Source organism: Bidens hawaiensis, unplaced genomic scaffold, assembly GCF_021521415.1.
Source record: "Bidens hawaiensis isolate Kalapana, Puna unplaced genomic scaffold, B.hawaiensis_p1.1 tig00002772_1, whole genome shotgun sequence".
Taxonomy (NCBI): Eukaryota; Viridiplantae; Streptophyta; class Magnoliopsida; order Asterales; family Asteraceae; genus Bidens; species Bidens hawaiensis.
This window is the reverse complement of record NW_027491150.1, coordinates 1,213,984-1,239,059: the sequence shown is the minus strand read 5'-3', so window position 1 is coordinate 1,239,059 and position 25,076 is coordinate 1,213,984. Positions and strand designations below refer to the sequence as shown.

General features: G+C 33.4%; 2 protein-coding genes and 1 non-coding gene across 3 annotated transcripts; 2 read left to right on the top strand and 1 right to left on the bottom strand.

The window, feature by feature from the left end:
- Nucleotides 1–6,461: 6,461 nt before the first annotated feature.
- TRNAL-UAG (transfer RNA leucine (anticodon UAG)) lies at nt 6,462–6,541 on the top strand. The gene has a single exon. It is a non-coding gene; the product is annotated as a tRNA-Leu (tRNA).
- A 4,533-nt stretch (nt 6,542–11,074) lies between these two features.
- LOC143621161 (LOB domain-containing protein 18-like) lies at nt 11,075–14,368 on the top strand. Its single transcript, XM_077092673.1, has 2 exons — nt 11,075–11,621; nt 13,945–14,368. Exons 1-2 carry the CDS (start codon nt 11,295–11,297, stop codon nt 14,338–14,340), a joined length of 723 nt encoding a protein of 240 aa, XP_076948788.1. The 5' UTR covers nt 11,075–11,294; the 3' UTR covers nt 14,341–14,368.
- Nucleotides 14,369–14,633: 265 nt separating this feature from the next.
- LOC143621160 (pentatricopeptide repeat-containing protein At1g01970-like) lies at nt 14,634–19,365 on the bottom strand. Its single transcript, XM_077092672.1, has 3 exons — nt 18,962–19,365; nt 15,675–16,519; nt 14,634–14,931 (listed from the first exon to the last, which is right to left on the bottom strand). The coding sequence occupies exons 1-2, from the start codon at nt 19,361–19,363 to the stop codon at nt 15,734–15,736; spliced, it is 1,188 nt and encodes a 395-aa protein (XP_076948787.1). The 5' UTR covers nt 19,364–19,365; the 3' UTR covers nt 14,634–14,931; nt 15,675–15,733.
- Between the last annotated feature and the right edge of the window lie 5,711 nt (nt 19,366–25,076).

The window sequence follows — 25,076 nt, the reverse complement described above, 5'->3', positions numbered from 1 at the left end:
TTTGATAGGAACATATAAGTCCTTAGAGAATTGTGTGGACTCATAGCCGTCGGCAATAAGGGAGCTGGCATTGTCCCGGCAACTGCAAAAAGTAAAATAAAATAATAATAATAATAATTTTTCAGAAAAAAGAAAAAAGAAAAGGCTTACTATTTCCAGTCAGTTGGCAGATGAGAGTGCAAGTAGTGACAGAAGAAACAAATTTTGCTCTCAACAATTTCCAAATCTATCAGATCATTAGTGGTGTTCATGATATCAACTGCTTCCTTAACTAACATATACAAATGATATGGAATACGATCAGGTCTAGTCCCAAAAGAGTAATAACTGAATTCGAATGGCCCGATAACGAGCCACCTGTAGCTACTAATGGGCTCGTTTATTTCCTAAACAATGGGAGCAGATATATCAGAATATTAAACCACGTCCAGTATATATGCAGTGTATGGTTGCGAAAAAGTAGTCCCTTACCTTTAGATAAAGCTCCTCATCTGACATCTGTTTTGTAGGAGGTTGAGTAGACTGTGTATGCTTTTCCTATACAATCAGATGAATTAGAATCAGTTATATATAGCTTTGATCAGTCAAACTAGGGGTTGTTTGTTTACATCTGAATGGAACCATTCACATGGAAACATCTGCTTCATTTAGACTTTAGACTGTTTGGTTCCAGACAGTTGATCATCTGAATAGTTAAAATTGGGTCTGAATCATTCAGACTCAGACATGTTGCTGAATGGAACAGAGGCTTAGGCTTATACAGATCTGAATGAACCAAACAGCCCTTTAGTCACTAACTAAATACAAAACCTGATTCAAATATCAAAAGACTGTATGCTTCATGTGAAATTAAGATTCATACAACACAATACAAGCTAGCAATCTATAATAAGCCTATTAGGCACCTAAAGGTTTTATCAAAAACATAATTTCTTTGTTTCCTTTTAACAAAATCAAATCATTTATTATTATGTGATTAGTGAAAAACAACAGCACCTGTTTTAAAGACTCTTCGTCTGACATAGAGGGTTGAGTAGGCGGCTTTTCCTAAACAATAATCAAATAAATTAGAATCCGGTTAGGGTCAAGTAACAATGTCTTCATTTGCAGTATACTAGAGTGAGTGAATGAGTAGGTACCTGTTGCGGAAAAGGAGTGGGTGCGGCCTCTAGATGCTGATAATCGACACCGAAGCAGGTACACATTTTAAGATAGAACGATACGACATACTCATCCCAACACCAATATATCTCGAGAGTAGGCGTCTGTCGTGAGCGGATGATATTTACAACATCCATGATCTTGTCCCATGTAAGATAAAAAACCTCATTGTTGCTACTAAGTTTCTTCATGTCCTTTATCTCACCAACGAACACCGGCTTCAAGTAAAATAAAATCAATTAGTTATAATAATAATAATAGATAATTAAAAATTAAAACAATGACATTTAATGTGTATATATAGTATTCTTACAATCTGCCTTCTATTAGATGTTGAATCAGAAGATGTGTTCTTCTTACTCTTACTGATGGATCAACATTATTAATATATAACACAAATTAATTAGCAAATCACAATCAGTTAATCGCAAGCATGCATGCATATTTGAATATATGAAATAATAATAATAATAAGTAGTAGTTAATTATTACCGTATCTTCGTGCCGGCGAACCATACGACACGAGACCTTCGTAGTCTCTTCTTCTTCTTCTTCTTCTTCTTCTTCTTCTTCTTCTTCTTCTTCTTCTTCTTCTTCTTCTTCTTCTTCTTCTTCTTCTTCTTCTTCTTCTTCTCCATGGCGATCGCACAAGTCTTCTTCTTCCCCATGATCGCTTACGAAAGAAGCAAAGCAAGATAAGAAAGAAAATGAAACCCTATGTAAACATCGTTTCTCAATTATTATGCTTATTGGTTTTTTAAAAAGCCATTGGTCCTCAAACTCAAACCCATGATCTTAAGTCCACATTATATAACCTAGGGTGATGCTACTGTACAATAATTGCTTAACGTACGATAAGAGCATGTTTGGGATTGGGTTTGAAAAATGCTTATGGTTATTCAAAAAACCATTTTGAAAAACTAGGATTTAGGACTTTTGAAAAACTGCTTTTTAGCTTTTCCAAAAAACTAAAATAAGAAAGTTTTTTTATGATTGCCAAACACATTTAAACTTATTGGCTTTTTGAAAATGCCAATAAGCCAATAATCATTTTTCAAACTCAATCCCAAACATGCCCTAAGTACGCAAGACGCTCAAAGGCAAAAACAAAACCGCTCAAAGGCAAAAAATTCTAAAACACTCAAAACGGTTTTCATGAAAAAAAAGTAAAGACTTGATCGATTAACGATCCAAAACTGTTTTTTGGGTGAAGCAGTGATTAATTGGATATGTATTGACGATTCCGAGATGTTGGAATGTGATTTCATCGATTGATTTCGTGAATATAAGGTATTCGTGTACCTGTTGTACGTTAAGGTATTATTGTATTCCATCTTTTCTCATATAACCTATAACTCTTAATTAGTTGTTCAAATATTATACGGTTCTAGTGTTCTACATATCCAAAACTGCTTACATAGGTTAGGGTTTTTTTTTTTGCTAAAAACCCGGTAGCCTAGAAACCAAAAGCCAAGCATGAGCAAACCCTTACTCAGTTTGGTTCGGTTCAGCTCGTGAACAATCTTAAACAACGCGACCGGTTTTGCTACCTAGTTAATTGGGCTGGCTAGCATGTTTGACCAGATAGAGAAAATTAAAACTAGTGGGCCCGGTTATAGAATAACAATAGAAATAAATAAATAAATAAAAGAAACAAGATGAATATATATATAGTGTAGGGTTTTATCAAGGTTTAGGGTTTGATGTTCGATCAGCAATCCATGGGTGATCACAACAAGAAGAAAAGGTAATTATTATTAACTACTTATTTCATATATATTCAACTGCATGCAATTGATTAATTTCATATAACTTATAATATTTGTGATTTGCTAACTTATGTTATATATGTATTAATTACTGATCAGTGTTGTAAGCATCATTATTATTATTTGCTAATAATTTGTTATTTAAAACAAATATTATTATGCTTTCTTCATAAATGAGTTATTACTATTATTATGCCATTGTGCTAGGTGATCATCAAGTTCAATGGTGAGTTAAAGGACATGACGAAACTTACTACTAATGATGAGGGCTTTTCTCTTTCAACGGATACGGTTAAAAAAATTATAAATATCATCCACTCACGAAAGACGCCTGCTCGTGAGACGTATATGCACTGGACTGAGAATGTCATATCATTCTATCTTAAAATGTGTACCTGCAGCTTTGGTCTTGATTATCAGAATCTAGAGGCGGCGGCGGATCATCATAATGATGATGATGATAAGAAACAGGTACTCTCTACTCTGCATGTTACTAGTAAATAATAATTGTTGTTGTCTCATGATCAAACCTAGCTAACAGATTCTGAATTTGTTTGCCAGGAAACACATGATATGGTGGTGTGTGCTCAACCCTCAACAACAGAGATGGTGTGGCGTGGCGTGGCGTGGCACGTACACACCCTCTTCAGAAAAGATGTCAGTAGAGGAGTATTTCAAACTGGTATATTGTGGTATATATATTTATTTAAAAAGAATCAATAGAAAACTATGTCTTTGATACCTTTTGGTCTTATGATATTTGATTCAGCTAGTAGTCAGCATTTACAGACTTTGTTTTCTGATCGAAGCTAAACGAATTCTAATTTTTGTGGTCTGATTTGTTTAGACATTACTTGACATGCCCGTGGTCTACTCTGGCTGTATTCGTGGGCCATTCAATTTTGGTTCTTATTATCCGGAGACAAAACCTGATCGTGTTCCGTATCATTTGTATCTGTTGCTTAAGGAAGCTGTTGATATCATGAACACCACTGATTCTCTGTCAGCTTTGTCAAGGGTTCAGCAAAAAATTAGGTTTTTTTGCACTTACTTGCACTATCATCTGCCAGATGGTTGTAACTAGTAAGCTCTTTTTTCTCTATAAAAAGTTTTATATTATTATTATTATTATTATTATTATTATTATTTTATTTTTCAGCATGTGGACAAATGCCAGCTCTCTCATTGCCGGCTATGACCCCACGAGGAAGCCTAGATATTGTATGAACGGGTACGCCCCTATTGGAGACCGGCTTCCGCTCTTTTGGATTGATATGGATATCCATTTCTGGCCAGAAGCGATGGCTAGTGTTATGACTATAATTTACTCACGGAAGACGCCTTCATTTTGGAAAATGTGTCCGGAGGAGATATCATTCTATTGTAAACCGTGTTCTTGCTTTGGCATTGATTACCATCGTTTGGAGGCTGCTTCTGAGGAAGATGTGTGTTTGATGCGTGTGGCCTAGCTAGCTAGTTTCTAAGTATTATGAAAAACTGTATCTTGTGTTCTTAATATTTAAGATGGTACGGTTACTTTTCTGTGTTGGTTTCTGATTGTTATTAAGCTTAGATGCTGATTGTGATATATATTTTGTTTCTGGGCCGGTGTTCTGTTCAGTTGTATGTGTAACGCTTATGTTACTACTTATGGTCGTCAAATAACCGGTTAATCTTATCAACAGATAATAGGGGTGACGAGACTATATATATATATATACCTTGAAGACAATCATTATTAGAAAAAACGCCTTTAATGACACGCATTGCATGTTATTAAAGGGTACAGATGACACGCATTAATGCATTAGCTTTTCATGTTAAATGAGAGTTTTCTTTATTATTAGGTGGTTCATGATTCATCTCAAGTACGTATAGACGATCTTTTGAAAGTTCCCGTGCTTCTAAGGAGTTTGCTACGGCCTGCAAATGACCTCATGCAAATTTTGAGGGTCTTTTTTGGAGTTCACTAGTGTGCTACTGTGCGAGGCAACCCGACAAGTTCACTTGGACGACAAGCGAACTCTATATTTTTATACCAAAGCTAACCCGTAGTTTATAGTTTTTCACCAAACTCTATGGAGACGAACTTGCCAAATTCGCTTGCCACTCAAGCAAACTTGTCGAGTTACCTTGCATTGGTAGTAAACTCCCTAGCCTAGAAGTACATGACCTTAAGAAAACACATAGAAATACTTACTGAATCCTGATAAAAAATGTGTGAAATTTCAAAAATGGTTCTAATAAGTTTTGTATTTGTTTAATACTACGATAACTTTGTTTTGTGTATTGTTATCGCAATTATCGTTGATAAATGGTTTTTCTATATATAAGGGCCAATTTTTTAGTATTACTGATCTGATAACCAGTCTATGTAATCCATCTGTTAAGTGGTTGTCAAGATAAAATTAACGAGTGTTATATTATACTTATATATACAATGATACAAAAGAATTGAAGTCTACCAGGCATATATAGGTGAATAAATTGAAATGATCATAAGTTTACTTGGTACCTAATTAAGAGAATAAGTGTTACACCTTATGTAATATTTCAGTTTCTGAAGGCAGAGATACATTTTCGGATAATACTCGAGGATCCACTTTAGTTCAAGGAAATTTCTAGACAATTCACTAGCGTTGCAGCAAATTCACTTGGGTGGCAAGCGATCAACGGATTTAGTCTGGTGAAAAATCATAATCAATGTATTAATGAGGAAGAGGAACTTTGAACAGGTTAATATGACATTATTGAATCTTATTTCTCACATATTTGGTCAATAGTCAAAACATTTCTTTTCAATGTTTTGTTAGTTTTATTCATTTTGTTTGCTTTAGCTAAAAATTTGGTGAAAATTTCAAGTGTTTGGGACAGTAGTCACAGTACCAAGATATTGGCTTCTTCCAGCTTATAGTGATGAAAATTTGCCAAAAAATGCCCGGTCTTCATGGCCTGGAGTACTATCCGTCAAGACCGGATTTCAACACCCAAGAGTTCTAAACCGAGTATAATGAAAACAAAAAAAAGGAAAGAAAACGTATAGGTGTTTTAACTATAGTAGAAGTAGTAGTATAATCGTAAGAGGCATAGTTTTTTTCGGTTGCGGTTAACGAAGTTATATGTAATAAGTAGTAACTAGTAATGTTTTGAAGAATCGCCACCCGTTAATCGGTTATGCATATGCAGCTTTGTGTTGTTTTTGCTTGCGGTTGTAGTTTTGTCTGTCTATACATTTAGTGTTTATATATGTTAGAGAAATGCTACATTTAAAAAAGTTACAAAGTTTTATTAATTGGTTAGTGTTAATAATATATTTAAGTTTTGGTATAAAAGAAAAAAGGCTTCTTTGTTACAAGTTCACTTCTCCATCATCAACAAAGGTAAGTTTTATCTTTAACCATTAAGAGAGACAAATTGAACATAAGATTATGTTTCTATAACAAGTCATATGAGTGAATAGATAATTAGGACAATGTTAATCATTATCTAACTCATCAGTATAAGTAATTAGTCAAAGATTAAGTATATTTAGACAGTTTGGCCGAGTGGTCTAAGGCGCCAGATTTAGGCTCTGGTCCGAAAGGGCGTGGGTTCAAATCCCACAGCTGTCATTCATTTTCTATTTTTTTAGACAAATACATCAAGAAGATTCAATCTTGGCATCTTGGGATAGGGTCAAGTTACCAGGGAAACAAAAATTGTAAGGATGAGAAGTCATAATTAGTTCACATGTGTCATGGACTAAAGGAAAAAGGATATAAAAGTAATATTACATATTTTTTCTCTTTATATGCAAGTCACATGTTAATTCCCTCATTATTTATAAACGTCTATAATTTTTTCATATGATATTTTTTTTAAAAATAAAATTCACCATAATAACAAGCATTTTTTTACCTTTAATACGAGTATAATTTCGTTATATAAGAATAAAAAATAATTTACGTCATTGTGTCTTTTTGCTTACCATTGTGTCTTTTTTTGTCATTGTGTTTTTCTGTTTGTTACTGTGTTTTTTCGCCATTGTGTCTTCCATCTGATCATTGTGTTTTTTTAAAATACTAATAACACCGTTGTGCAATAGTATATATATAATGAAAAATACTAACAAATTATCTAATACGTAAAACACAACGATGAATGCATATTACACAATAACCTGAAACGTAAAACACAATAATGAATACATATAACAACACAATGGTCTGAAACGTAAGACACAATGGTAAATGCATATAACACAATGGCCTGAAACGTAAGACACAATGGTAAATCCGTATAACACGATGGCCTGAAACGTAAGACACAATGGTAAATCCGTATAACACGATGGCCTGAAACGTAAGACACAATGGTAAATCCGTATAACACGATGGCCTGAAACGTAAGACACAATGGTAAATCCGTATAACACGATGGCCTGAAACGTAAGACACAATGGTAAATCCGTATAACACGATGGCCTGAAACGTAAGACACAATGGTAAATCCGTATAACACGATGGCCTGAAACGTAAGACACAATGGTAAATCCGTATAACACTATGGCCTGAAACGTCAGACACAATGGTAAATCCGTATAACACAATGGCCTGAAACGTAAGACACAATGGTAAATGCGTATAACACAATGGCCTGAAACGTAAGACACAATGGTAAATCCGTACAACACAATGGCCTGAAACGTAAGACACAATGGTAAATGCGTATAACACAATGGCCTGAAACTTAAGACACAATGGTAAATGCGTATAACACAATGGCCTGAAACAATGGTAAATGCGTATAACACAATGGTCTGAAACGTAAGACACAATGGTAAATGCGTATAACACAATGGCCTGAAACGTAAGACACAATGGTAAATGCGTATAACACAATGGCATGAAACGTAAGACACAATGGTAAATGCGTATAACACAATGGCATGAAATGTAAGACAATGGTAAATACGTATAACGCAATGACCTGAAACGTAAGACACAATGGTAAATACGTATAACATAATGGCATGAAACGTAAGACACAATGGTAAATACGTATAACACAATGACCTGAAACATAAAACACAATGGAATCTATATATTACACAATGCCTTGAACGTAATACACAAACAACATAATACTATTTTACTCAAATTAAGTGAAAATTGATCACAGTGACTAAAACACAAAGATAAGTATAAAGACAAATGCTGAGCACAAAGACACAATGACGCACAAAAGACACAATGACGTAATCTTTGTGTTAATTTTTATCTTTCATATGAGTATCAATTGAAAAATACAATGACCGAAATATATAACACAATACATAGAAAACTCAATTAAAAACACAATGAACAACCAAATAACACAATATAAAAAACGTTTGTTATTATGGTAAAAAAAATTTCTAAAAAATGTCGTATGAAAAAGTTATAGACGTTTTAAAATGATGAAAGAATTGACATGTGTCTTGCATGTGGAGAGAGAATTTCTTCATAAGTGGGTTATTACATTCATGCCCTTCTCATCTATTTTTATTCAATTTTCATTTCTTGAATTAATCTTCACCATTCAAATCTAAGATCAATGGATTAGATTCCTTCTCACCCTTCTCATTTTTGTTGTCCTTTGTATTTTAACTTTACCCTCTTGGGATAATATCAACTCGTACTTTCGTAAGTATTTCAAATACGTGTATCCTTTTAATTTTTAAATAATAAATTGTAAAAAGTAAAAATTTCTGGTAAATATGTATTTCTTTTAATAAAAAAACATCTACTACATGTGTTTATGTAGAATATTATCCACATATGTGTTTAATTCATCCAAATAACTATGATTTTTCAATGGTCCTTGAATTAGAGGAAATATTCTTATTCTTGTATATTATTATTGTTATATAGTCAAAAGTTTGATGTTGTCCTTTAACTTATTAGGGGTATTTTTAGAGGTGTTAGTTATTCGGTTTGAAACCAAGCAAGTCAAAAACCCATCCGATGAACACCCCTATTTATGTCAAGGGTAAAAATAATAAAAAATTCCAACATATTTATTTTTTATTTTGTGCGAAAGATTAATCTCACTAAAAGCAATGAAGGTTTGCGAAAGATTAATCTCACTAAAAGCAATGGAGGTTCTCGCAAGTCGCAACCTTAGGCTATCATTTTGGTCTCGAATTTCTGGTTGATGATGGGGCAAGGTTTCCCTCCATGCGAAGTGAACAACCGAATGACAAAAGTACGAGTCAGTAAATAGCATCTCTCCTCCATAACTAAGCGACAAATTTGGAATGATAAGATGCGTTAACCAACAACGAATATAATAAAAGGTCATACCCTATGGTTAAGACCGAATACCTAAGTTTAGATAGAAAGGCATCAAACTCACCATCATTGATAAAAATATTAGATTAAGGGTGAAGGTTGGTCATACTAAACACAACCAGCCTAATTAAATTGGTTAACATAACAACCGAAACACAATCCATTTAAATAAACTAGTGAAATATGTTTACATGAACACGACTTGTATATTAAATGAGATATAAATGACAACCCGAAAGCTGATTATTTTCTAATAGCATTTAACTACACTCTTATATGATTACCATGAGAGAAAAATTAACAAAAAAAAATAAAAAAAAATCATGTACTAGGTGTAAAAAGCCGGGGTTTTTCCTCAAACTTGTTCCGTTCCAAACCATTTCTAGTTTGAAGCCGGTTTTCACGTGAAAAATGATTTGTTTGGTTCCGGGTTTTTGTTGGTTCGCTTAGTTTTAACCAGTTTAAAACTAGTTTCAAAGGAGAGGTTCCTAACCCGATTTCAACCCTACAATTCGGGTTAAAACCGGTTCCGGTTTTTGTCAAACCATTTTTTGTTCTAGAGTGTACACCCAAACACCTCTAAAGTTTAGAAATGTTTCTAGGAACCTGATGACCACCGAATCGTTGGCTTCCAACACTTTTGTCGGTTAAAGTGATAAGCAAACACATCGAATTTAGACAATTAATATATGATTTAATTAATAGTTAAAACTAAATCACGAAAGTAAGCTAAGTAGATTGCGTTTGAATTACAACTTCATATTATTATTATTATTAGTAATAATATAAATACATAAACTAACTAAATAGTCCCAAGACTTTTAGCACACAGAATATATATCATATCAAAAGCATGTTGATCGAAATAGTGACATATAGTCAAACCTTCACCTGGATCTTTCATTCTTTATTCTATTTACTTACAAAGTATTCTAAGGTCCAAGCATGTACATAAGATATATAATAAATTTTGGATCACTATAATTTAAAAATTTTATAACCTCCTAATACATAATTATTTTAATTTTTATATGTTTTATATAGTTTTAGGGTGATTTTGTTATATATGGTGTAAAGTTAGCCGTTTTCAGTCGAGATTTTTGTTACATATAGTCAAAACACTCACCCGCCCCCTGTTTTTTTGAGCAGTAGCGTAAATTTATTCGTTTTCGGCAGTAATTTTTTATACGTACTTAGTTTAAATTCAGCCGTTTTTGGTTGAAAATTTGAGGCCGACCACCCTCGTATGTGATATTTTGTATACATTTTGAGTCCAGTTCTCAATGTCTTAGTCCAAGCTTCACCATTGATAGTAAAGAACCCATGAGCTTCATCATTGGGTCGGCTTTTTCAATGTTCGAATCTCTCTTAATTTGACGCCCGAATTTTCGGTTCGAATCCAATACTTATTAACTACCGCTAAAACTAAATTAAAAATTAAAATACCATATAGATCAGTATGGAACCCAATATTCAAATCTTTTTTTCAATTTTAACATGTGTATAGGTTGATCGTTTGTAAGTAACCTACATCAAATTCTCAAGGTTAGCGTTAAAAAATCGCTGGAGTCAGTCGAAAAAACATAATATACGTACACATTACACATAAACTTTAAAAAAAAATACATGCATATATATACATACTTATTTCCAGCTTTTCCTCAAGGCAAAGAAATACATATACATTACACATAATCATATATATAGAGAGAGACCATTGAGAAACTCTAGTGTAGTCACACACACACACACATATATATATACACACACACAAATACATATACACCTTCATACACATATATATAGACATGAGTGCATGTATATCTATATGTGTGAGAGTGAGAGTTTCGTTTAGGATATAAAGAAAGAATTGAAGCAGGTGGCAATATATACATATCATATGTTTGCTTCACGCAAACAATCTTATTTGGATGTTTGCTTCTTCAAATTATCGTGCCTTTAAAGTCTTAAACTTCCTATATTATTAAAACACACCTATATAAATCAAACCCTAATTATTAATAACCACACGTGTCATTCATATTTCAAAACAATGAGTGGTGCCGGAAGTAGCATCACCGGGTGTGGCGGTGGTGGTGGCGGTAGTGGTGGGGGTGGGCCATGTGGAGCATGCAAGTTCTTGAGAAGAAAGTGTGTGGCAGGTTGCATATTCGCGCCATATTTTGATTCGGAACAAGGGGCGGTGCATTTTGCGACGGTGCATAAGGTGTTCGGAGCAAGTAATGTGTCGAAACTCTTGTTAAGTATCCCGGTTCACAAGCGGCTTGATGCGGTGGTGACCATTTGTTATGAAGCTCAAGCTAGGGTTCGAGACCCTGTCCATGGTTGCGTTGCGCATCTCTTTGCCTTGCAACAACAGGTCCGTTTGATTCGTTACGTTACATGCTACTTATACTTTTTATTTAGTTTTCACGGTTTTAGGTTAATCAGTTAGTAACATCTTTTTATCGTCGTAAACCAAAAGCATGCAAACTGATGAAATAAAAGTCGAATCAAATCAGTCTGTTATTAACGGTTTGGCTTTAGTTTAATTTAACGATTTGGTATAGTTGCAAAATGTGATGTGTAGAGATTATTGACATCATTAACTAAAAACTAGTAATTCAAAGTTATTTATATCTGAATTTTGTATTTAACTATTTATAGACTTATTTTCAAAAAAGTTTGGAATGTAAGTGTTTTTTTTAGATAAATATCGATTAAATGTTTCATAAAAAAAGTTAACATTCTTGATACGCACAGTTTTTTCATTCCAAGGGTTTAAGGCTTTACTTGTCATTTCATCTACAATGTCACAATGATTTTAAAACAATGGCTAGTAGCTAAGCATATTAATTATTCATTCAATTAAGCTAATATGCATTAAAACAAATAATATATAAAAAAAATAATAAATTAGTTGTGTGTGTGTGTATATATATGTGTGTGTATGTATGTATATATATTTATTCAAGAAAGTGAGAGATGCAATGGGGCAAACATGAACAAGTGTAAAGGGTGATGTTGCCAAAATTCATGAAAAAGGTTGATTATTTTAGTGTTAAAATTACTTGTAAAACATCTTTAGTTTTTTAAAAGGGGGTTAGTTTTTTTGATTAATAAATTGGTTGTTGTTTAGTTCCTTTGTTACATTGAAGCTTGTTCTGTTTTTGGTTCTCAGGAAATGGTCGGTCTTTTTGCAACTCATGTATTGTCTTTTAAAGTCAATACTCTTTTAAATATTATTATTTCATATTATTTTATTTTCCTTTTAATATTATTATTTTAGCTTTATCTACACATGCACATATAGTTCATTTATTGGTGCTAATAGTGTATTTCTTAATAAATTTTTATTCACTTTTTATTGGTAAATAAAATAAGAGAAAATTGATGTAGAATATTTAGTTGATAACTATTATTTAAAAAATTTAATGAGTGACTTATGAAAGTCATATTTATCTTTATAGTTGTGAAGTAATGAAGTTTCTAAAAATAAGCTAGGATTAAGAGACAAGTTTTTTTAAACTCGAGTTAGTTTAAACTGATTTTTATCAAGTTAATTTTACTGGGTCTAAAATTAAAGAATTAAACTTGGCAGTCGACACATACAAACACATATATCCATAGCGTGTTTATAATTTATATATACATATATTACTTACATTTGATGTTATCATTAAATATTTCTAGACTTACACGATAATTTTAACATAAGGTTTACATACATTTGGTTAACAAAATTTTTTTATATGAATACTCGAGTTGTTCGAATCAAATTTGAATCTTCCTTGAGCTGAGCTCAAGCATGCCTCATAAAATCTCATCGAGCTATCGGATTGAGCTTGAGACTGTCTTGATTATTTTATATCTTTAGCAAAACTATATATGTTTGGGCGATTCTGTTCTCTCTTAATCGTATATTGTTTTTACAGTTTATGTATTTTAAAGAAAAAATTATCATGAAACATGTATAAAATCAACCCCCATGCATAAATGTTTTGAGAAACTTCGATGGGAATGAAATGGAATTTGATTGAGTGAAGAGTACAATCAACATATTGAGAATTTCAAATGTGTTGCTTTTAGTCTAGTTTTCTATTGCTTCCAAGGAACAACTTTCCTCTATTTAAACTCTTTAAGGACTTTATAAATTAGCAAACACTTTAACCTATTATTTTATCAATAAAGTTCTTTTAGTGTGTATAAACATAATTTTATTATACAAATAATAACTTCAAACTCTGTTAAAAACTTTGTTATTTGTGAGAATTTTACAATGCATGGTTGTTTTTGTTTTGTACAAACAATACAAAATAAAATTGCATTTTGACGTCTTCGTAATTACTGCACTATAACAAGAATACACGTAGCGTAATTATCCTTACTCTACTTCATTAATTCTTCTGTAGCGTAATTGCTCTATAAAGATTAATTACGGAAATAACATCGCGTTCATATGTTTTGCACGATAAAACTTGTTTCTATTTAATCCAACCTCTATTTTATTTATGTATATTTTCGAACGTCAACTTTTATTAAAATATAAAACTAGCAAGACGCTAGAAGCCACAACAAAACCACAAAAGTACTTGAAAGGAAAAATTCATCAATCATACTTAAACCCTTTTCTTTACCTTAATAAAGCTACATCCAACTATTTGTTAATTACAAGTTTGTGGTAATTTTATTAATTTAAACAGGTCGTGAATTTACAAGCAGAGCTCGCTTATCTTCAAGGCCATCTAGCAAGCCTAGAGGTTCCAACGCCTCCTCCGCCACCTCAACAACATCAACCACCAACTCCATCATCCGTAGTTTCCATCACCAACCTCCCGATCACCTCATCTTTACCGGCTAACTACGATTTATCAGTACTTTTTGATCCAATGATGCAATCTTCTGCACGGTCCATGCAATCATCGGTACAACAAATGGCTCCCATTCAATGCCACGGTAGCGACACTTCAACTCCACCTCAACACGACGGTGGCCGTGGTAGCTCTAGTGATCTCCATGAGCTAGCTAGGGAGCTTTTGCAAAGGCAGAACCCAGGGTCTTCAGATGTTACAACTTTACCACCACATGATAGTATATAAGATGATGAATTTGACCATATATGTTGACTTTATCAGCTAATAAATGATTCAGGAGTTTGACCTTTGAATCTCTTTATCCATTTAATTTCTGGATTTTATTTCTCAAGTTGTCTTGATTAATGATTACTGATTTTTTTTTAAATTTCTTGTTAACTTATTAATTATTTATATATTTAAAGAAATAATATATGAAGGTGTGAATGTGTGATTATGTTTGTGTTGCATTTTGTTATATAATAAGCAATTATTATTATAAATGTTTAATTATTGTATATACATCAAACTATCAAACACAGTTTTCATATGACAATTTCAAAACTTATCACTTGATGCATGCAACACTTTGAACTGCTGCGAGGACAAGGACGACGAGGATGATAATATTAACGATAATAATAGCAATAATAATGAAATTAATACCAACAATTTCTCCAAATTGACAAGTTTGGGACAAAATAAACTTTGTTTAGTGTTTCTTCCTCAAGGAAACAACACCTTCTGTGCGGCATTTGGTGACTGTGCGATGCTGTGCTAACGGCTTCAAGCCACCATTGCAGCTACTTATTTCTTGAGTGACTTCCAATCAGGATCCTAAATTGCGAAAAATAATAATAATAATAATAATAATAATAATAATAATAATAATAATAATAAAACCTTTTCGAGTTTCAAGCCATACCCATTTTGACCTTTTACCCAACCCGCCCGACCTATAGTGTTAATCAATATCATGTCATGACTAGGCATGTCACTTTTATCCACAACCACCCGACCCGAGAAACTGTTAACCCGAACACGAAAGTATTTGTATCCATGGAACCCGAACCGAATTCACCAATCCCGAACCGTTCTAATTCGGTTCGGTTACTGGTTACTCGTTTAGGGGGTTCAGGACTTCAGGTACTGGTTAGTGGTTACTAATTCTACGAATAGATATCAAGTTCGGTGATTTCTGCCAGTGGTGTTCGATTGATCCTATAGGTGAAGATTATGTTACTTTAGTTAAACGGATTGTGTTTTTGGATTATGCCGGTTTATTATATGTTTATTTACGTTACAAGTGAAGATGATAATGTTGCTTTAATTTTATCATTTTATATCTTTCTAGTTTTCTAAGTCAAATACTCAAAAGCCGAGTAACCCAACCCGAAAAACCAGGGAGAGATCAGGGTCGGGTTTCGTTCTAGAGTTAAATTTCTCAAACTCAAGGAACCCAACCCGAGAAACTAAAACCCGAAAGTGCAACTCGAAGAACACCCATAGTCATTACTAGACACGAGGGAGCAATAATAATAATAATAATTAATAAGCGAGTGCGAGGGGATTTTACATACAAGGATGCTCGATTTCGTCCGCCTCCAAGTACTTGCGAAGTTATCATAAGCTTCAAAAATCATTTGCCACTCGGTACCGCTTCCGTTGAGCCATAATCTCTCAAAACGCGCTCAACTTCTTCAATAACTCCCAACTCTTTAAACCAACGAGCCAACTTCTCCGAACCTTCTTTCCCGATCATTATCCCGTCTCTCTCCAAATCCATCAAAAAATCCAACACTTCCTTAAGCTTATTATCCTTCTCATAAACATCCAACATCAAACCTACACACTTATCATTAGGCAAAATCCCAGCTTTCATCATATTCTCAAACGCAACACACGCTTCTTGACTTTGACCCGCAGTTACATACGCGTTAATAAGAACCGCGCATATTTTAACATCAGGAATAATACCCGCGATCTGAATCGCATCAAATATTCTTTGAGCCCCTAAACTATCACCGCGCATCGAATACGCACGTAACATCGCTTTATAAACTTCACTTTTCGCATAAACTTGCTGGGATTCCATTTCTCTAAGTAACGTTTCTGCTTCGATCAACATTCCAGCTCGTATGTACGCCATGACCATTGACCCGTAAGCTCGGTTATCTAACGGAAGTCCGAGAAGCTTCATTTCTTCGAACGTGTCTTTTGCAAGATTAAAGTTACCGGCTTTACTGTACATGTGGATCAAAGCTGTTAAAGTCACTTGATCACATTCGAATCCTCTGTTCTTCATTGCTTGTAGTGTGTTTTCAGCTTCTTGTAATCGACTTTGTTTCGCATAACCGTGAATTATCTTTGTGTAATCGCGGATATTAGGTTCAAATGATTCTTCAAGTAGTGCAAATTCAGCCACCTACAAACAAAGTTATATATAAAACTTGCAACAGAAATCAAATAAATTCTCCCCAAAATGCAGTGTTGTAAAAATCGGCATTAGTCCCTAATCCATGATTTACTGATAAAGTTTCAGCTAATCGGTAGTCGGTCAAAGTCAGTCAAAATCAATGTAAGCCAATGAAAATTGGTCGAATGTCAATCAAAGTCGATCAAAATCTTTAAAATAGTTTTAACAATTAAATTTATATTTATTTTGAAAAATTATATATGAATTTCAGCTAATCCGTGGCAATAATCGGTAGTCGGTCAAAATTGGGTCAAATTGGTCAAATAATTTCAAATTTTGGTCAAAATCTTTGAAGTATTTGTAAATTTATACTTATTTAAAAAATTATAAATAAAATTTTGTATATACATCTAGAATTTTGGAAAATTATATATAAAATTCCAACCGTATCAATCCCTAATTCCCTATTAATTGCTAGTCGTTTACGAGGGCTTAAACATAACCGAGCGTAGTTTATGAAAGATTGCTTAACCATACCCATATGGGCGGTTAACCATTGATTTAGGTTAAGTTCGGTTAACTGGAAAAAAAGATTATGAAGTCTCGTAGCTAAAATATGGTTCGGTTATTGTGTTCCAAGCTCAATTATGAAGTCTCGTAGCTAAAATATGCCTTATTTTGCTCCAAGCTATGTTATGAATAGTTGCAGCATAAATTTAAATGTTCGGAGCTAGAAACAGAGGGATAAAAGCTGAAAATCGAGGTATGATATAAAATTATTAAAAACACAAACATAAAGGTTTAGTACGGTTTCGGTTAAAGCCCCACATTAACAAATAAAAATAACCATAATGGTTAATCATATTAGTTAACCATAACCGTTCGATCAACTTTTTCAGTTCGGGTTTTCGGTTATGGTTCGGTGTTTGCTCGCTCGTTTCCTAAACGGGTCAAATTAACTACATTACTCGAAAAATGGATAATACCTCGAACCGCAACGGATATTCACATTCTCCAATTTTGGGCTAAAAAAATGTTTGCTCAAAATAATGACTCTGTGCCTAAATTATTTTGCTAATTAATAACTAATTGAACTAAAATTTTATAATTCGGTTACATATTTATTAAATTCTTACAAATCACCTAACATAAAAATCGAAACTTTACAAATTAATTTCAGCTCAGTTTTCATTACACGCAAAACCAAAAATCATAATTTCAAATTCACAAACGGTTTGGTTTGGGTCGTTTTGGGCTAAAACCGAAACAAAAACCAAAACTTTGGTAATTGGATATTTGAACACCGTTTGGTTTCGGTGTTTGGTTTAGGTTTCGGTTTTTTCGTTTTGCCATCTTAGCTTGAAAATTTTCGACCCAAAAAGAATGTAATATTTGGGCCTAAATTACTTTATATTGGTTACTAACTAACTTATTATCACACATTTAAACTAAAATTTAAAAGAGTTACATATTTATTAAATTCTTATAAATTACCTAACATAAAAATCGAAACTTTACAAATTCAGTTCAGCTCAGTTTTCATTACACGCAAAACCATCAGTAAGTTCGTTTTCACAAAAACATAAACCTATTGAGTTTACAAATTCTTATATAACAAGTTCTGCATCACTTCCCAAAATGCATCAACTAGTCGGTACCCACAGCCCAACTAGCATCTATCGAGTCCTAAAACACTGCCAAAACGTACGGGTGTGCACAGTTTAGTTTGGGTCAGGTGACTCGGGTTTGGACTAAAACCGAACCAAAAACCAAAACTTCGGTTTTTAAATATTTGAAAACCGCTTGGGCTAAAAAAGGTGTTTGCGCCTAAATTATTTCGCTAATTAATAACTAATTGAGCTAAAATATAATTCAGTTACATATTTATTAAATTCTTATAAATTACCTAACATAAAAATTGAAACTTTACAAATTCAGTTCAACTCAGTTTTCATTACACGAAAACCAAAAACCCTATTAATCCCTATTAATCGCTAGTCCACCCGACTAGCGCCTATCAACTTGTACAACACTGCCAAAATGGAGGGGTGTGCATGGTTTGGTTTGGGTCAGTTTTTGGCTAAAACCGAACCAAAAACCAAAACTTCGGTTTTTAAATATTTGAAAACCGTTTGGTTTCGGTTTAGGTTCGTTTAGGGTTCGGTTTTTCCCGATTTTGCCATCCGAGCCTCAAAATTTTGGGCTAAAAAATGTTTGCTCAAAATAATGACTTTGTGCCTAAATTATTTTGCTAATTAATAACTAACTGAACTAAAATATTATAATTCAGTTACATATTTATTAAATTCTTATAAATCACCTAATATAAAAATTGAAACTTTACAAATTCAGTTCAGCTCGGTTTTTATTACCCGCAAAACCATCAGTAAGTTCTGTTTCACAAAAACATAATGCATCAAGTACCCACATTACTCGAAAACCGGATAATACCTCGAACCGCACCGGGTGATTCACAATCTCCAATTCTTTCAAAACAACAAGCCAATCAGCTTTACTAGGCTTCATACTCCTAACCCAAGAACACAACACCATTTCTATACTAATACTACTACTTGTCTCAAAACAAATCAATTGTTTCAATAAAGCTCTGCACCGGTTTGTTAGCTTCTTGGGCAACCGAGCTATGTGATTCCGTTGAGCGTCGTTCATTTCGTTAATATCAATTTGAACCCACTTGAATTTGGGTATTGGGTGTTCAATTTGTTCATGGGTTTGGTTTAATTCGTTGTTAATGGAACATATTAATTGGAGTGATTTGAGTTTTGGATGGATTGGATTAAAGGGTTGAGGTTTGTGGATTAGGGTTGAGTTGGGTGTTGAGAAAGATAACATGATTATTAATATGAAATTGGAGGATAATTTTATTAAGGGATTGAGTTTTGAGGTCAAAATGTTGGTTGCAGGGGAAGTGGAGTAGAAGATGAAGAAGGGTGTTTGGGAATTTGGGTTACGAGAAGGTATTCCTTCGGTATTATCTTAACTTTTATTTAACAATCTAACAAAAAACTTAAAACCAAAAATAACGTTCCGAAATAAAAACAGACGTTCGTTTTGGTTCTGCATGTAATAAAAACCGAACATAATCGAATTTTTAAACTTTTATTTTAAGTAATTTATAAAGAATTTTACAAATATACTACTACTAAAATAGTTTTGGCCAAATGTATAATAGTCTGTTAGTTAATAATTAACAAAATTATTTATATCTAAATTCATTGTTTTCAGCTAACTTTCTTTCGGCATAACTTTCTCAAGCTCAAATGACAAAACCCGAAACCAAAATGAAAGTCGAACAATAAAAACTTCAAAAACCAAAACCGATTTCAAAAATTCAAAAGCAAAGTTTTGGTTCGGTTTGGTTTTAGCCCAAAACCATACCAAACAACACCAGAAGGGTAGGAATATGAAACCTTCGTTCCTGATTAACTACATTACGTTCAACCACTCCATTAACTTGTTTGTTTTGTAACATTGGCTGAAAAGAAGTGGAGACCACTCACTTTGTTGAATCGTTTGTGGGGTGCCACATAAGTAAACAAATGTCCTGCTACGCATGTCTTAAGGTAAAACTACTAATGATAATGGTGAAATATACAAACGTATGAAATTGCACTTTTAACATATAGTATATTAAGATACACTGAGACAAATTTTATCAAAATTGGTATATTCTAATTTTAATATGTTACAAACATTTTAAATATGTCCATCAATCTTTCTAGTTACTCTTGAGGAAACACTGTTGAATTATAGAAGATTATTTTGATATAATCTTTCTAGTTACTCTTTTATAACTTTTTAAAATAAAATATTCAATAACCGATTCTAATGTAAAAGTTTCCACAAAATATTTATTTATTTTTATTTTTTGAGATGCAATTCACTAATAACCTAAGCACAATGTTCGTATCGACATTTGCTTTAAGGACGATGACTAGTCGCTTTTAAGTAACAAGTTGTACAGAAATAAAAAGCCACTACTAGAATTAATACTTAAAAGGTGAAATACTAATAACTGTCCCTTACTATATAACTCACTACTTGGGTAATAAATTACTAACTACTAAATAATATCAACTCATACTTTCATAACAAGAACATCTATAACAAATATATTCTAGAAAATCTGGACTAGAGTAAAGTAGTAAAGTGTCAATAAAAAATAGTCCCCAAACAAGTCCACTGATATTGACATAAGCAGGCGTCAATAAAAAATAGAGGTCCATCTGGTGCATATTAATACTGCAAAAACAACTAAAGTCAAATATTTACATGTTCCAGTAGGCTTAACACATTTGTTAGCTTCTTCCACAATTTTATTTACTGCTTCAATAGATTCCAAACGCATCTGAACAAAATTAAAAAGAATTGCCAGAATGATCTTCCATGTTTTATTATTTAACAATATAGTAATAAATGCAGCATCACCTTCCAATCAGAACTCTCTGTTGGATATGTGGAGCGGTTCGGGTCAAGTCAACGCGAGTCGACCCGGTTATGACCCGTGAGAATTACACCGAGGATAACGAACTTCAAGCCCACTTAATTAGTTAACTAGGCCAGACACAATTAAACAAGATTAAATGGTGGATAAGGCTTTTAGTGTGGTGATTGGGCTCAAAGTCCATTAGGTTTAATTAACACCTAAACCTAGTTTGTGCCTATATATACTTAATATTATCTCATAATATCTTATCCCTTAACACACAAGCTCCTCACCTAAACCCTAGCCGTCACCACCACCGCCGGACCATCGCCGCCGCCGCCGCCGCCGCTCACCCGACCAGCCGCTGCGACCGCTGCTGTCGTGTGCCGCTGTGCCGCCGCCGGAATTTCTCGGTTCATCTTGTTGTCTCCTAGCTCCGTTTGTTACTCCTCGGTGTCTCAACCGGTTATTCGTAACCAAGGTAAACTTAAATACAGTTATTTACGTTTATGGTTGTTTGGTTGTTTAGATCTCGTACTCGTATTGATTGTAACTGAATCCTTGTTTTGGTTTCGTTATGGTGGTTACTCGTTCTTCCGCTGTGCTCGTTTATTTGTTAATATGATTAATAAATATGAAACGAATATTAAAATCGGATTTAAACCGTTAAACCGTTCTTTGACCACCGTTGAAACCCAACAGTGGTATCAGAGCCGTGGTTACAACGTACGAGTCGATTACGGTCTTTTTACCGGATCTACATCATAAACTTTAATTAGTTAAAGTTTTTGATCTAGATATTATTTTGGGTAATCTTGATTTGGTCAAAGTTTTATTTATTTTATTTGACCAAAACTTTACCCGATCTTATCGTTTCGAATATGTAAATCCGGCCCCGACCTTTGTGTGTTTGGTTGTTTGAGCTTGGTTTTTGGCCATATGGATGGTTCAAAGTTGTATTTATATTCGGTTATATTTTTATGATTTTCTTTTGGCTATATGGATGGTTCAAAATTGTAATAGGAAATATGTTAGTATATTATATTTTGTAATAAAGAAGACCCGAAGATAACCGAGGACAAGCTCACGGGATCGTTGGAGTTAATGGTAGTTTGGACAAGATGATGGGATGCACCAAGAGTCCATCCTTGTGGTTGTTTTGTGTTGTGACCCCTTGACCCGATCGGTCATGCTAATTGGCTCTAGCAAGACCGATCACCTCTATTGGCCGTTCGGGAGTTACATTTTTTTATTTGCTATTGTGGTTGCTTGGTTGTTTATAATAGGTTATATTATTACAAACCTAATACCAAATATCTTTAAAATCCACAGTGACTCGCAGAGCCCGAGGAACCAAAGATTTATATTTAGTAGAATAGGCTTTGCGATTCAAAGGGGGATAGCGGCACAGCTTGTTGCTTGCTTACCCATTATCCAGATGTAGCTCGGTTTGTGTTATATATAAATTAATCCAACAAAAAAAAATTGAAAAAAAAATTACCAATTATGTTTTTGCAAATTAAAGGCTATTTAATTTCCAAAAGCTAATAACTTAATAGTTTTTCTATTAACTTAAAATTGGTTAGTCATATCGCGACAAACTTAGTTTTAATAAGTTATTTAAAACTAAGTGTCCTGAGAGATGAAAGGGTTCATCAAGTTGTCTCGACAATATACAGTAAAATTTGACTTTTCCTCTATTCGGTAATTCTAAAATTAATCCCAATTTGAAATCAGTAGTCTATGTCATCCTACTATAAGTCACACTTGAGGCATACAGCGAAATTTCAAGTGTTTGGAGCTACAGCACTATGGCATTCGTCAATTTCGGGTCACTTTTGTTTTGTAAACCCAACCCTTTTGTAACCCGAACATTTGAAATATATAAAATATTGGATTTTGTCATTTAAAATATATATAATATATAAAATATTGGATTTTTATATTTGTTTTATTATGCAATGTTTGACCATTTAAACATACCCATTTTCATGCAAACCATAAAAGAATCTTTATACCCAACCATTCACTCTTTTCCTATATAAACAAGCTCATCTCTTTCATTTCCACCTTGTTCACCTCTCATCTTTTCTCTCCCAAACAAAGAACACAACTTCATCTCTTCAAGGTTTCTTAATAATCAATCAAGAATCATTCTTTAATTTTTGTTTTGTTACTTAAGCTTGTGGTACAACATATATATTATATATACCCCTTGTTACCTTTGGTAGTTACTTCTCCGATTCCGGTCGGTGAGGTTTCGGACCTCGTAAGGCAAGGCTTCATGGAGGACTTCGTGTTCTTGATATATATATATACACACACACTTATATAACTTGTTTATACATATTATTCATGCTTAACTTCTGCTCATTTTAGTTTATTTACAAGTTCCATGGTTATGGGTTTTAAGAGTTTATGCTTCGGTTTAACCGTAAATAGCTCTAAACCGTAAACCGAACTTTGTTTACTAGTTTTTGTTAAATACATGTTTAAACATGTTTTAATGTTAGATCTCAGTTTATAAAATCATTTTTATGTGTTCTATGGTTATGGGTTGTGGATTCTAAACTCGGTCTTGACCCGAAACTAGATCTGAACCGTAAACCAAACTATTGTTTAAAGACTTATTGTTAACTTTTTGGTTGTAAAACTTACGTATTTTCATTTGTACATTATTATACAAGTTCTTGGGTATTTGGGCATGTGGAAACCATCTATGAACATATTGTGAGATGGAAATTGAACCAATCCGATTTTTACTCGCTTAAGACACACAAGTGTGTTTTTAGCAATCAAGACTTGTATATTTTCTTTAAAAATAGTTTACAAACTGATTTTAATTATTTTCTTAAGTACTTGGAAATGTTGGATCCAACTTGATCTCATAACAAAGTTTGGACCGACAAAACCGAATACTCGCTTAACGTACGTTGTTAGTTCTAAAACAATAGATCTACATACTTGGTTAAGTATTATTGGATTTTATGAGTTACCTCATAACATTTAATATTTCAGAAAGTTGACTTTGGGTTTGACCAATTATCAAGACCCGAACCAACAACCCGAACACTCGTTAAAAACCCGTTTTATTATCTTTATTCCTAAGGGATTTGCATTCTTGCATTTTACCCACCTTATTACTTAACATAGGTTGAGTAAATATTAAGGTTAGATACTTTAACCCGGTTTCGAGCAAACTTACATTTTAAAGGGTTATTATTATAAATTGTAAATAGTTACATTTTAAACCTTGAAACTTTAATTGTTTACATTTCTCAACATTTATTTTTATTTAAAGACTTTCAAGACAACCTTTCTAAATTTGAGACTTCTTTCCTTTTAGGCTTTGTTCGTTAAACCGTCGTTCCGCACTTGATTTCTAGCCTATCCCATCAAGATGAAAGCGTTTCTTTGACACATCCGGCCCTTTCACATGTGACTGTACCATGGCGACTATTACTTTACTCTTTTGTTACGTGCTACAGCTGTCTGGAGACTTAATAACATGTTGCTGGACCTGCACATTTTTCTCTGTCCAACCAGGAACCGCACATAGCAGACGGATTAAAACCTCAACCAACTTGTCAAGTGCTTGAAGTGCTTCAACTTGTGCTTTGAATGAGGTAATTGCTGCAGGAAAAACACAATTGTGGACAACATAATGGTCAACGTCATGGATTGGTTAATATGGAAAACAAAATATCTTTAAATCAACTTTATCACTAGTATTAATCTCTACCTTCAAGTCTTTCTTTCGATGCATCACTTATCAACAAAAGAATGGTATCCTCTTGAATAAGAGACCCTATTCTGCTTTCTGTTTCTTCAAGGCCCGTTTCAGCCGGCTGCAAGAACAAACAAGATATGATACTTGATCAAAATGTATATACACGTGTGTGCTTGCACAAGTAACTCACCTCAACATCTTCAACATTTTTGGTTTGACTTGGTCTAACTGCTTTCTTGCCAGCAGTTGTCTTTGTAGGATCGGCCTTCACAACAGCCGCAATAGGTTATTTCCCGCTAAGCATCGCACTTGTTAGTTGTTACTTATACTAACTTCATAAATAGTATTAACTCATTAATTTACTTAATTTGGAGGCACTGGAAGCTTCT

Coding starts and splice junctions, on each gene's coding strand:
- LOC143621161 (XM_077092673.1), top strand. CDS start 11,295: ATGAGTGGTGCCGGAAGTAGCATCACCGGGTGTGGCGGTGGTGGTGGC. Junction 11,622..13,944: donor TCTTTGCCTTGCAACAACAG/GTCCGTTTGATT, acceptor TAATTTAAACAG/GTCGTGAATTTACAAGCAGA.
- LOC143621160 (XM_077092672.1), bottom strand. CDS start 19,363: ATGTTATCTTTCTCAACACCCAACTCAACCCTAATCCACAAACCTCAA. Junction 16,520..18,961: donor ATCACCCGGTGCGGTTCGAG/GTATTATCCGGT, acceptor CTTTGTTTGTAG/GTGGCTGAATTTGCACTACT.